We start from the raw sequence: 14595 nt of genomic DNA, 5'->3' as shown, positions 1-14595 counted from the left end.
TTTGGTCTCACTAGTTCAATCATTAACCGAAAATCTAACTAGTATGAGTCTCTTAATTATTAGATTTTACATCAAAATAAGTTTGACTTGGTCGGTTTAAGCTTAAAATCGGTGACTCATATAGTTGGACTGAACGAGTCGCTTTGACTCAAACAAAAAATATTTTTAGAAAACAATCAAAGCGATGTCGCTTTGATATGAAAAAAACTGAAACACTTTTAATTTATTTGTAATTATGTTTGTCATTTGTTAATTTATGTTATAACTAAACTTTGATTATTTAATTAAATTTTAAACTTATTTTGCGTTTTTGTTACAATTAAATCATATGGCATATGTTGTTTGAGATATTTTTAACATATTTGTGACATTTTATAGTAGTGAAATATTTATTAGTTTTTTAATTACGTAAAATAATATTTTTAAATTTAAAGTATAGAGTTATTAAATAATATTAGCTAATATTATAAATTTTCAAAAAAAGTTATGTAAACTGAATCAATCGATCATTGACCCACTTATCTAACCAGTATTTAATTAATTTAGTATCATAATTGATTCATTGACAGGATCGAGTTTAATAACACCGATGAAAATATTAATAAAATTTATTTATGTAAAAATCAAATTGAATGCAAGTATATATAATGTCTAATCTAATTCTAATCAGTATCCATATATAATCTACGAGCATCTTCTCATTCTATAATTTGAAATTTAAAATAATATTTATTTTCTCCTCAACAAATTTAAATTTAGAATAATATTTCTGCAATTTGAAATTTAAAATAATATTTATATATAGGCATAGTCATGTGCTATGAAAAATGCAAGTACACGTTAGGGAATGATTTGTCTTCTTTTATTGTTAAATCTGATTAACAAATTAATTTTCTACTCCATCTGACTAGTTATGAGTTTGAGTCTAAGACAACCCATTATAATTATAATTATATATTTTTTCATGAGATAATTTTTTACCATATAAGAACTTTGTCTATTTATGAGAAATATTGCAAAACGAAAAATGAAGTATTTTTGTCATAAATATATGAAAATTTTCCAAAAACAAGTGACCATGCAAGCCAACTAGGTGTCCAAGCATGTTTGAGAGAGAAAAAGTTTTGTGGAAACATATACATCGAGTTAGGATCCTTTCCATTGATGGAGAGATAAGTTCTTCAAAAATTAAAGAGAAATACAACTTTTAATGACATATATGTCCTTTTAATTATAATGAAATTACACTTTTACCATTAAAAACAAAGGAAAATCATGTATTTGTCTCTCCATTAATGAAGATGTTCCTTCTTCTTATACAATACATCATATTTGGACACAACTATGTTTATATTTTTTGATGTTATTATTTATGACTAAATTTTACTTAGAGTTAAATTTTAATATATTATCAAGATTTTACTGTTTCTATATATATATATATTATTCACAAAAATCTGTGTCCAACTAGATAAAAAAATATTTTTTTAATTGGACATAATAACCTTCCTACTTCCTAAATAGAAACCAAAATAATATTATTTGTAGGTTAATCTGAGTCCAATAAATGTCTTCATAGATGAAGGTAGTAAGAAATAAAGAGAAAGAGAAATTGTTTTATTAGAAATTAAAGAGGGAAAAAATGGTTGCGTATTTTATTCATTGAATATAAAGAAATTGATCAACCTATTATATAGAAAATACAATAGATATACTTTTATTTAACTCTTTAGTAACTATTACATTTTACATATGTTTAATCATAAAAAATGAATTTACAATGATTATTTGTTGTGCTAGGAGTGAGTTAAACTTAATTACTTGTTCAATACAATATTAACACAAAATAAAAAAACAACACCTTTCAAGTTAGTGAGTAGATGTTAACAACTCTTGCATTGGACAAAAGATGATTGAACGGAGAAAATTCCAAAGTCTTCGACCGAAGGTTTGCATGTCTTTGTATTTTGTCTCTCTCTCGAGTATGCATATATCGAGTGAGGTCTTGTTCACTAATTGCAACCAATGCTCATGCAACTTAAGGATTGCATAAAATGATAGTCCAGGATGATTATTGAATAGAAGAAATTTAAAGATATAAAAGAATAATGCTTTAAAATATAGCATATGAAACTAGCAAGGTTGTGCTAAGAGAATTAATAGAAGAAATAGAAGAATTCTTAGTAGAAAATGATTTGGCATTAAAGTAATATTGTTCAACAAGAACCAACACAACAGAAAGAAGATCAAATGATATTATTATTCAAGAATATCAACTTGGTTTTTTGGCAAAAAATGTGATAAATCTAGAATATCATAAAATATGAAGAATATTTGTTCAAGAATATCATCTTGGTTCCTTGATCAAAGAATGAAAAAGATCTAGAATATGATAAAATATAAATAAAACTTATTCAAGAATAACAATGCTCAAGAATACCATTTTGGTTTCTTGGCCAAAGAATACGATGAAATATCAGCAATTTTTGCTCAAAAATAACAAGAACAGAATATGATAAAATATGAGCATTTTTTATCTCAAGAATAATAAAAGAAGAATGTGATGAAATATAAGCAATTTTGCTCAAGATAACTAGAGAATGAAATGGTGAAATATGAGCAAATTTTGTTCAAAAATAACAAAAGAAGAATGTGAAAGAAGAAAGACTTATATGAAGACATATGTATGTAGAGACATCCAATAAATTTTTTACAACACATTAAAAATTATATTCTAAAATTAAAATTTATATTTGTCATAAATGATAGTACAGAAAATATAAATACAATTATCTCCAAATATGACATATTGATATTTCTATGTATGTAAAAGAGATTGATAAGGAAAGAAAGAGCACAAGAAGATGAATAAGGAATCATTTATTTTGGTTTAAAACCTGATTGTTAAACTCAAAGTATAAGTATTCATGTGAACAATTGCACTTTTTTCATCAAATACATAGAAAATATAAAGGTTTAACTCTAACTCTTAAGTAACTAAATAATATATTTTATACATGTTTTAACTATAAAAAATGAATTTATAATAATTATTTGTCATACAAGATAAGTAAATTTAAACTAATTACTAACTTAATACAATATTCAAATATTTGTTATCTCTTAGTTCTTTACCCATAAACTATAATAATTGAGGGAATAATATAGTACAAAGAGCTGGAAAAGAATCATTACTATTGGAGTATAAGAGAAAAATGAAGTTTGGCAAATTTGGATTATTATTTTATTAATAAATAAATAAAAATTGGACCCTTAAAAATTGAATAAAAATGTCATATTATCAAAATAATAAAAGTATCACATATCTCTGTGTAGTTTGGTGCTTGAAGTGGCAATGAAATTTAGATTTACTTAGCTGCAATGATATTATAATTCAAGAGAATAGTAATACATAACACTTTTCATATCGAATTCAACTATTCAAAAAGTGAACAAAATAAGAAACACTACATTAATCATTACATGACCCAACATCAAACACACAAACATACTTACAAATTACAATCCCATATCATAAGACACAAATAAAATGATAAAACTCCTAGTAGAGAAATACATATAATTTATTTTCCAACATAGCTCCCATAACATCAAACTCACACTACTTTTCACATTATTCAACTTGTCTTGGCATCTTGGGCCTTTGTTTGTATCTCTTGTCCAACATCCTTTGTCTTTTGTCCTACCTCCTTTGTCTTTTGTCCTACATAACCTGCCACATCGGCCAAGCCCTGCTTGGCCGATTCCAGTTGCTCTGGCACCGTTCCTTGGGTCTGCCTGATGTATTCAGTGACCCAAGAAAACGATGACAAAGCAGTCACCCCACATGCTCCGGAGGTCAAAAACCCGGCAATAGATAGGCCGATGACAATCGTTGCCGGAACCAGAACTGGGCTGAAAAGGATGAATAGCGGGGTGGTGATGGCCAGCCCAGTTAGGGTTCCGACAAGTGTAAGTCCAGCTAGGGCAAGCAGGATGCCACTAACTGGAAGGCCAGCTAGGATGGCAAGGACTTGAGAAGTTGTTGGACCTTTCTCAGGGAAAATGTTGGTAGTGGCGGTGTTAACACCGCCAACACCGCCACTACCACCACTTCTATAACGTCCTTGTGGGTTAGTAGGAGTGTCATAACGGGTTGTTGTTGTGTGCACTTGGACTTGGTGTGGTGTAGAACGATCGGTCATGGTTGAAGTTTGTTTTAGTTTGGTGATGAAAATTGATACAAAATAGAGAAAGATATGAATTGGTGTGTGTGTGAGTGAATGAATAGTGGTGTTTTATAGAAAAGTGTGGGGTTACAAGTTTATGACACGTAAGATATGACACATGTTGAGTATGGGCTTTGCATGTGGAACATGTTTCAGGGTGGTCTTGGTTAAATAAATAAAAAGAAAGTAATGGGATTCATATAAATGGGACCAAGTTATGAAGCTTTGAATGATGTTGATTGTGTTTTAAAGTTAATTTATTAACCACTGTAAATTAGTCTAGTGATATAATAACTCATTTTATTGGTAGGTATTGTATTAGATTAAAAGTTTAATTTTTTTATTAACAATGTGTTGATCTAGTGGTGTAAATCCTAATTGTATTAACATGATGATTAAAATGTCAAAGGTTCAATTCCCGTGAGAGATACTTGTTGGGAGTGACAACTACAAATCCCGAAAGAGATTAATTTCTTACCAAAAAGGGTGAGAGGCTTGGTAGTACCAAAAAGAAAGTTTGATTTTTATGAGTGACATTTGTTGAAGGTGATAAATAGATATTCTGAAAGAGCTAGGGAACGAAGAGAGATCAATGTCTAAGATATGAGATGCCTCAATAGACACAGAGTTCCAAACAAGTAAGTAATGAGGAGTTGAAGGCCTAATCCTGGACATAAAATCTGTAAGCTTGTTACTCTCTCAAAGAACATGATGAAAGAGTACAACACAATCCTTCGCAAACAGTAGGCAAATGTTCTCGACAATTTAAGCAAGAGGATAAGAACGAACGTACAAATCCTTAGTGAATATATGAATTACTTTAAGACAGTCATTTTCTAAGATAATAGAATGATGACCCATTTGCTAAGCCAATCTTAAACTATAATATATAGATTTAACTTCAGTACTAACGGGAGTCCTCAATCCAAAATTGGCTCCAAACCCAGAAATCAAATAACCATCATTATTCATAATATAAGATAATATATTTGATTATAAAAAAATAAGATCATAATCCATTGTGGTTATGTTTTTATTGGTATGGTGGGAAAATAGAACTAATATTCATAATTGTGATTTTGATGTTGTTAGGAAGACTCTTAAAATTATTCACTTTATTATATATATATTTTATGTTTGAACGTTATTCCAATTTTTTATAATTTTTTAGAAAATCAATATATATTTATATATTTTTTATTTATTTTGCTATTACTTATTGTTCACCTTTTTCATTCAAATTTTTAACGTTCCTTATAATTCACTATTTATATAATGAATTATGTATTGACAAGTAATAAAGTTTAAAAAAGTAATTTAAAATACTTTTGTTTCTAATTGGGAAGAGAAAGAAGGAACTTATTGCCACATTTCTGTTACTCCTTTGCAAAATTGTTGTGTTGTACTCATTCCATGGAAACAGGTGCTTTTTTTGGACTTGGCTAAGTATATTCTATTTGGGTATCCAAAGTGACCATAATATTCTTCAATTTTGGCATGACCTAAACTTTTAATAAAAGTACCATACTTTTATATATATATATATATAAATGTACATTATTGATTTATACAGAATCGGTACATCATTCATTTATATCATTTTTATTTAATAGTTATTGATGATTAAATATGAATAATAGATAATTTAATGACAGAATAAAAAATGTTTTGTTAATGTATACATTTCTCTCTCTATATATTGTGCTAACATTTAAAACCTTATCTTGTGCAAAATATTTTATGTCTCAACACTTATGAAAGCTCTAACTCTTGCAAGTAGTCACAAATGTCATCATATAAATTAGGAAAAAATATATAATAATATCATAAACTTTATGTTTTTTGCGAGTAGTTATTATGAATCATTTTTCTTCCTAATTATCCTTAAATTTTAACTATTGGTGAAATTTATTATCCCATAAAGTAAAGATAATATTGAATTAATAGCAATAAAAATTTATATCATGTGCATTTTATTTTAACATCAATTGTTAGATCATTATTATTTAATTATATATATATATATATATATATCAATGTTACTGTATTAATCATTTTTAATTCTAAATTTACTTATTCACAATCAATTTTGTATTTTCATAGCATTTTCTTTCATATATCAATATTGACTAACAAAGCATTTATAGATGACTAATTTCACCAATTGATCACATTTAAGAGGTAATTAGTAATAAAATATAGTTCTATTGGAAAAGGTATTAAATGTAGAAGGGCTTATCACATTTTCTTCTATAAATTATATTGTGTCATGGGACTAAATTTAGAAGAGAAAATATTATATGTATAGGGAAAAAATTATTATTAAATAAAAAATAATACACATAAAAATATTTCAACTTATAGTTAATCTATAATAGTTATTAAATATATTTGGATTGATAAAACAATATCTTATCTCAGATTTAGTTAGGTTTATTTTATTTGAATTTATTTATAATTTACGTTTAATTTGTTACTTATTATTTGAATTGTTATCTTATAATTTGTAAGGGCTTTAGCTTATAAAATAAATTACTTAGGTTGAATCATATTTAAGTTTGACCAATCTTTATCGTTCTAAATTTGTAATATGCTACCATAGCAGTCTTTCTTAAAATGTCTTATCACTATTCCGCTACAGAGGTGACAAAAATTTGGAACATCCATTAATTACATCTCTTTATCGTATCATTTTCTCATTACTATTAATTTTTCTCTTCAAATGAAATTTCAAATTTCATGCAACGACCATCCAAATAAACAAATACTAATATGATCCAATACACATAGGGGAATACTAACATGAGGAACCTCATTTTCTAGTTAGGAGCATGCTAACATTGTGTACTGTAAAATAATGGACAAAAATATCCTTTTTACTTTGAAGAGGTAACATCGTACATGAGGATATTTTGGAGATCAATATCCATGGTATTAGGTTAGACCGGTCCAATCCTGGGATGAATAACATTGCGAATTTTCATATATTAAGATGATAAAATAATAAAAAATATTTGAGGGAGTGAATAACAAAAATATTTTTATACATTCTCATTTAAATCTCAAATAGAAGTATGAAATTGTTGATAGTCTTAGCTAAAATTATAAACACTAATACTTTTTAAAAAACCATCTTAATCTAATAGTATCTAAAACAAATATTTGAATTTAAAATATTAAAATCATTATAAGAAAATATATTCAAATTTGTACAAAATTTTATATTTGACTTAGCCACTTTTTTTTGCAGTAGTCTTTGTTCTTCATCTCATTTTTTATTTTGGAGATCAATATCCATGGTATTAGGAATATATTTATGTTATATCACATTTTATTATTGATGTTTTCATTTTATTATTAATTCAAATTAAATAATCTCTTACCTTGAAGATTAAATAGTAATTGTATAAAGATAAAGTCAATCATGAAGATTGTAACATCGTGATTTTATTAAATATTTAAATATATCTAATAAAGTAACGATTAATGAAGTCAATCATGAAGATTGCGAATTTTATTAAATATTTAAATTGAGTAACGATTAATTTTAGAAATTAATCAGTATTGATTTGGGATAAACCTCAGTTGAGTTTTAGTATTTTATTGTGGTTTCCTAATTTATGATAAATTTTCATAATTTTATGAGAAGGAAAGTCTTTGGGCCACTTTCGGACCAAAATCTACCCTAAATTCGGATTGCGCCATTGGCTTCAGAATATTATTTCAAGTCAAAATAGAAACCAAGTTTGTCCATAACTCATCTCTAGATATTTTTCACTTTGAAATCCAAGTTGTGACATTCTAAACGTAACCCTAAATCGAGAGATTTTTAATCTCCTGCCGAGTTTTAGCCGATAATACTCGGACATGGTTTTAATCACGATATTTTCATCGCATTAGTGACATCACCATTCATGATTTAAACTTGCTTGTTGAGTAAGCAAAAGTACAAACTCTTGCACAATCCCCAAAATCACTCATCAACTCCTTACATCACCATGATTTTGAGGATCAACTCCTTGGACAAGTTTAGAATATATTATTTTTATGTTTTAATGCTAAATAAAATGTGATGTTTGTGTTTGAATGTATTTAAAGATGATGATTTGTGATCAACACTATCAATCCTTGTGGTTACTATAGAATGAAATGTGTTGAGATGACCATAAAGTTTTATTAAATCCATTTGAGTTAGCTTACTTTAAATTGGTAAGTTTAACTTAAGAGGTCTTGATTTAAAGTGTTGATTTTGATTAAGAAACTTACGCTAAAGTGGTAAATATGCCTTAAAAGGTTTTCATGAAAGTATTAACTCGTGTTAAAAAATAAAAGTGTAAGCTTTGTTAAAGTCTTAGTTTCAAAAGAAATGTTTTGTTAAACAAGACTTTCGATGATAAGGGATGGTTCAAGAATATGTAATCTTGAACCGGATGAAGGAAAGTGATTGAGTCCATGATAGTTTCAAAGATGTCTTTACCTAAGGGTTATCAATTTTAACTCGAAAACCTACTGTTTTGTTCTTGTGCTTATTTCTGAAGCTTCCGAGGTTGGGCAACATACTCGTTTCGCACTTACCACCAAGGGAATCACTCACTCGACAATCTAAGGTGAGGGAGAATACATCGTGACATAGTGGTGTCAAAATATGACATTCGAACCTCCTAAACTAATCAAGAAATCCTGTACTTAATCAATTGTTTGTTTGTTTGGATTAAGTATGTGTGGTTTCTTAAGCCATATCGTTTAAGTTTTGTCTATGTGTGGAGTAATGTTGTGGTCATCCATAAATGAACATTACTCGAATAACTGTAACTAGAGATAATCAATAAACATTCGATATAATAAATTAACATTCGGTATAATAAATTATCAGAGCCCTCGCTTGAGCGCCAACTCTCGTTTGGGTGAGAGGTATTTAGAAAGTTTGGTATGCTTTTGTCGCTTGAGCGACATGTCTTCAATAATTTTTGCTTGCTTTTGTTGCTTGAGCGACAGGTCTCGCTTGGACGAGAGGTCCCAATAATTTTGACTTGCTTTTGTCGCTTGAGCACCATCTCTCGCTTGGGCGAGAGGTCTCCAGTAAATTTGGCTTGCTTTTGTCGCTTGAGCGTCACTCTCGCTTGGGTGAGAGGTCCCCAATAATTTTGGCTTGTTTTTATCGCTTGAGCGTTAGCCCTAGCTTGGGAGAGAGTCCAATGATAACCTTTCTATCAAGGTTTCATTTTTCTTCAATTTCTAGTTTCCTCAATCCCATTCTTCTTCAATGAAACCTATAAAACTCCTTCTTTGGGGATAACGTACCTCAAATATGTAAACTTCATAAGAAAGAACAATTACATTAGATTCTCTGGAGTTGTACAAGAAATTCATCATAACCAAAGTAATAAGTGCAAAAAATCACATTGTTAAGGGCGAGGCCCGAAAGGTTATGTTATTCCCATGGAACGAGATCGTCTGACTGTAAGAGGCTTGGCCATTGAGCGTGTAGGGTGATTCAACGATGGTTCATAGTGAAGATGAGGTTTTCCTCTGTTGATGTTAGGATCAGGTCCCATTAGAAGCATTCCTGATGGGAGATGTCTTAGGATGTGTCGATCGTTATAAAAGAATGATTAAAAGATTTAATCTGCTAACCTCTGTTAGTATGCATATTCATTGTGAGTAATGAAGTAGTGAAGGGGAAAATTACGGGAGACGAACAAGCCCAGAGATGTTGAGAGGTTCGGTGATGGCATAGATGTGTCAGCAAAGCCTTGAGGGAGAGTCTAGGTGAGACGAGTCCCCTATATTCCTGGATGAGGTATTCTGTTAGATCGGACAGTTCTCACAATGCAAACTAGACAATCTCTGACAATCACTCTTTGCAATCAGGATCGATGAGAGGGATGCCCAGAAATTGTTTGATAGGACACCTTCCTGAAAGGGACAGTTTCATTGGAACATATCGATCATATATCCTTGGGAGAAATAAGTTGGTGTGTTTAAATCGGCTTGTTATGGGACCTGTACTCTCGGTTATTTCCTAATAGTTTATTGAGAGGATATTGGTGTAAGGATGGATGAACTAAACATAACATTCATATATTGAACTCGTGGATATTGATCCTCATAGTCCGAGTTATAAACACCATTCATCATTTCCATTTATGTATGTGATAACATAGTATGTACATTATGTGTGTTATGTCTGAATGTGATATTCTGTATAATTTCATGTCGTCGATATAAAATATTCATTAGATGTCTTACTCCTCTTTTTTTCTTTGTATGTTGGTACGTGTCCTTGACCAGAGACAAATCAATGTGGATTTAGAGCTACTGAATCTCGATGTCCCAGGAGGGGGCATGGAGAATTCATAGGGGCTGCTATACCTACATAAGCCCTTGTGACTTGGAGCTGGAGATGGTGTGTGAAGACACCACTTTGCGCTTTTCATCTCAACATGCAGTCATAGATACTTCTTTCACTCTACCAGACCGGAGGCCGGTACCCACTGTGTCATCCACCCAATCTTTGACTCCTTGTAGACCAATTGTTGTAGGATCGTCAATGAGGCGAAGAAGTTGGAATGATCTGATCCGTTCTACCAAGGAGAGTCGCTCGACGTTCAATGCCAGAACCGTAGATGTATGCTGGAACATGGATTAGGTCGTGAGGTTCTGCCTATGATACCATGGAGGAGATGAAATTTGAAGATGATGATTGTGTGGAGTTGGTCTACATAGAGGACTCTATCGAGGTGATAGATCTCTCTTCGGATTCTGAGATGGAGGAGGACCCGATTGAGGGTTCTAGTGCCCCCGTTAGTGCTGGAGCTAGCCGTTAGGAGCCAGTTTCTTTTTCCCAATTTTCTTTTTGGGCTAAGGTATCTGTATAGGGTACTTTTGTAGTGCTGAAGAACTCAACCTAATTTGTATAGCTTCAGTTGGGCGATGTTTAGGTTCTGCCTCGTATTATGTATTGGCATTTCACTTGACCAAGCAACACCTCGTTATACGTGTTGTAAGGTCAAGTTTAATTATCAATGAAGAAGTATTCAGAAAAGTGTCGTACCATTTTCGTTTACTGTTACGTATCGTTTATTTACTTTTCCGCACTTTATAAGAATGTGACGTCTTGAAAAAGGAATGGATTTAAGGAAAACTTTTTATGATTTATATATTACATAAAAGAAAAAAATTACTAATTGTTCTAATACGAATTGTTGGTGCAGCGAAAGTAATCGTTGCACAGTGTTAGCCACAAGTAATCAAATAAAGAGCATATAATAAATAGAAGATAAGAAACAAGAGAATTTGTTAACGGGGTTCGGCCAATTGTGTCTAGGTCCCCAGGAGCACTGAGCGACTACCAATATATTATTAGAGAATAAAGATTATAAACCCTAGCACACCCATGAGCCCACCTACCCATGGGGTGTTCATATTTGGTGCACTTTATAATAAGGGATTTGAGTCTAATATATAACATTGATACTCTATTCTATTTTAATACTAGGTAATGTGAGACTTCATATAATAATATATTTCAACATCCTCAACACGTAAAAACAAAGATGATAATTAATGAAACAGATTAAAATGTTAGGGTAATGTGAAAGGAATTTTTTTTAACTAATTGTAACAATAATGAAGAATACTAATAAAGAAAATAAAAAGTGTTAAACAAACTCATTCACTCCGGCCATAAAAACTAAACGAGTAATGTTATATCCTCCTATCCACAAGATAGTGTCATATGTCACATGTAAACCAATCACTAATAAATAAAGTATCATCTTATGACATATGTTATTTTTTTGTAAATAAGAAGATTTAGTAGAAGAATATATCACTTTCAAACCAAACATCGTTCGTATGTGCAGTATGTGCATTAATGAAGTTGTCATCTTAGGTTTTGCTTTGCAACGTTAGGGTTGAGTGTTAATGGATGTGAGTCATTGGTATTGAGCTTACAATTTAATTGTTAATTAAATAAGAAAAATATATGACCCAACTTATTTATTTGTCTAATTCATTAATTTATAATCTATTTATTTAGTCTTTTTTAACTTTGTAATTAATTTACATTCTTATGTTTTAATATAATTTAAAATATGTCAATGTTATTAATCAAATTAAGCTATACTATAAATGTTATTTTAGTAAATAAATTAAAATATGATTATTCTCACACCCAAACCTTACAAGCCAACCATTTTATAATTTTTTGCCTCCACAACAAACACAAACATTAGTGGCAACTACCAAAATATGAGTGTAAGGATAACACTATCTTAATATATTTACTAGAATAATCTTGATAACATAGTTTAGTTGAATTAACCCATAAGGGTATTTTTGCATCATTTTTTGAGGTACATACTTTTGACATGTAACTTCATAAAATAAATTGGGTCATGTTAGAAAACCCCTCGAGTACAATAGTATGTTATTTGTTTCATGAAACGTCAATAAATTTTCTTTATTTTTTCCAGAGAAAAAATTGAGTTGAGAAAAATATTTATGAACCAATTAAATATTCAATTATAAAAAATAAAACTTTACAAAAATCAGACTCAAGCTTTTAAAAAAGTTCATTTAGCTTAATACATTAGACTTTAAGCTATCTAAAAGGCTCATTAAGTTTAACAGGCCCTATTTAGTTATATTATGTAATAATATTCATATGACACTATTTTAATATAAATAATATTATTTTATATAATTTTAATATAAAAATGTATACATAAACATAATTTAATTGTTAAGATTAAATGAGTATAGTTAAAAGTAAGCATCTTAACCTATTTAAATGTCAATATATGATGACATATTTCAAGAAAATATAATGTAACATATATTTAAGCAAACTAATATATCATATCAAGTTTTTAAACAAACTAGACATAGATTTTGATTTTTTCAAAGAGATTAACAAATAAGACTCATGCTCCTAAAGTCTGACATGATATTTCATAATTACTCACACTAAGATTTTGTCAATTTGCACATTAATTTTATTTTCACAAAACATAAAACATGATTTAAAACACTTCTTTAGAAAAATATATCTCAAAATTGAACCATATCAAAGAAGAAAATAATACATCTTCTCGTATCAAGAGATAACTTATTTCCTGTGACTAGTAAAAATATAAAACTATATTATTTTGTTTAGTTTTAGAAATATTTTTATAAAAATGATTAAATATGATATATGTCATAATTTTAGTAACGATAGGAGATAAGTTATCTCATTATATCATAATATACTTTATTCTCATCAAAGAATATAGAGTAAATTTAACTAACATCACATGTGCTTTAATGAAATTACATCAATTATCCCTCATTTTTTAAACCTACATAAATCACATCTAATTTTATATACATTACACTCATTATGATGGAGAAAAGATAAATGTAAATTCTTAAACAAGAAAACATGATAAGAGTGATTAAGTTAAATAAAATATGATATTTTGCGGAGACAAGTTTAAATTAGATAAGAGTCAATACATCTTTATTAATTTTAATTCATTATTGTATAGTATAAAAGTAATTTAAACATCTTCTTTGAATTATTGATGCAGTTTATAACGAATCAAAATAATGAATTAATATTGATCGTTATATTATTTGAATTTATACTCATAATGATAATATATCATATTTTGTCAATATATTGCAATGTTGTTAAAACCATTTCATACCGGCCAGTTGAACCGGTAAACTGGTGAACCAGTTCCAATATCGATATGGAATAATAATTATACTAGTCATGTAATTATATCGATCAAAATTGGTCATACTTACCGGTTTTCAATTGAACCGTAACGGTCATACCACTGATTTTTATTTAAAATTAAATTTTTAATGAAAATAAAAAAATATTGGTTTTTAATTGATTTTTCAATATTAACATTAAAATATCACATATATATCTAATTTTGCTGGTATACAGTTTAATTAGTGAACTACAAATTGAATTACTATATCACTATACATATACTCTACCCGATTTGATAACCAGTATAATATTAATAACACTGATAGAGTGTATATAAAAATAAAATAGGAATATTTTATGTAAGTTAAGAATGGTGAATGATTTGTATAACTTCATAAATAAATAAATAAATACAATCTACTCAACAATCATCAACAGATTACGACATTGGTTCAAGTGGTATATGCTTGATTTACCTTAAACAAAGTTTGAGATTCGAGTGTTCTAGATAGAAAAAATGTCTACCGGTAGAGTTAACCCTGCATAACTGTGGATCTTCCGACTCGGACACAGTATTGCCTATAGTGCGAAGATACAAACGACTGGACACGATTGTAAATATATAACTTATTTACTTGAGTTTGTTTATATAAA

General features: G+C 29.1%; 1 protein-coding gene across 1 annotated transcript; it reads right to left on the bottom strand.

The window, feature by feature from the left end:
• On the bottom strand, nucleotides 3401-4282 carry LOC109344397 (P24 oleosin-like). The gene has a single exon (XM_019583171.1). The coding sequence runs from the start codon at nucleotides 4203-4205 to the stop codon at nucleotides 3639-3641; it is 567 nt and encodes a 188-aa protein (XP_019438716.1). The 5' UTR covers nucleotides 4206-4282; the 3' UTR covers nucleotides 3401-3638.

The sequence above is a fragment of the Lupinus angustifolius genome, chromosome LG03 (genome assembly GCF_001865875.1).
Source record: "Lupinus angustifolius cultivar Tanjil chromosome LG03, LupAngTanjil_v1.0, whole genome shotgun sequence".
Taxonomy (NCBI): Eukaryota; Viridiplantae; Streptophyta; class Magnoliopsida; order Fabales; family Fabaceae; genus Lupinus; species Lupinus angustifolius.
Note: the sequence above shows the minus strand (reverse complement) of the source record. Positions and strands in the feature narration are given on the sequence as shown.

Coding starts and splice junctions, on each gene's coding strand:
- LOC109344397 (XM_019583171.1), bottom strand. CDS start 4,205: ATGACCGATCGTTCTACACCACACCAAGTCCAAGTGCACACAACAACA.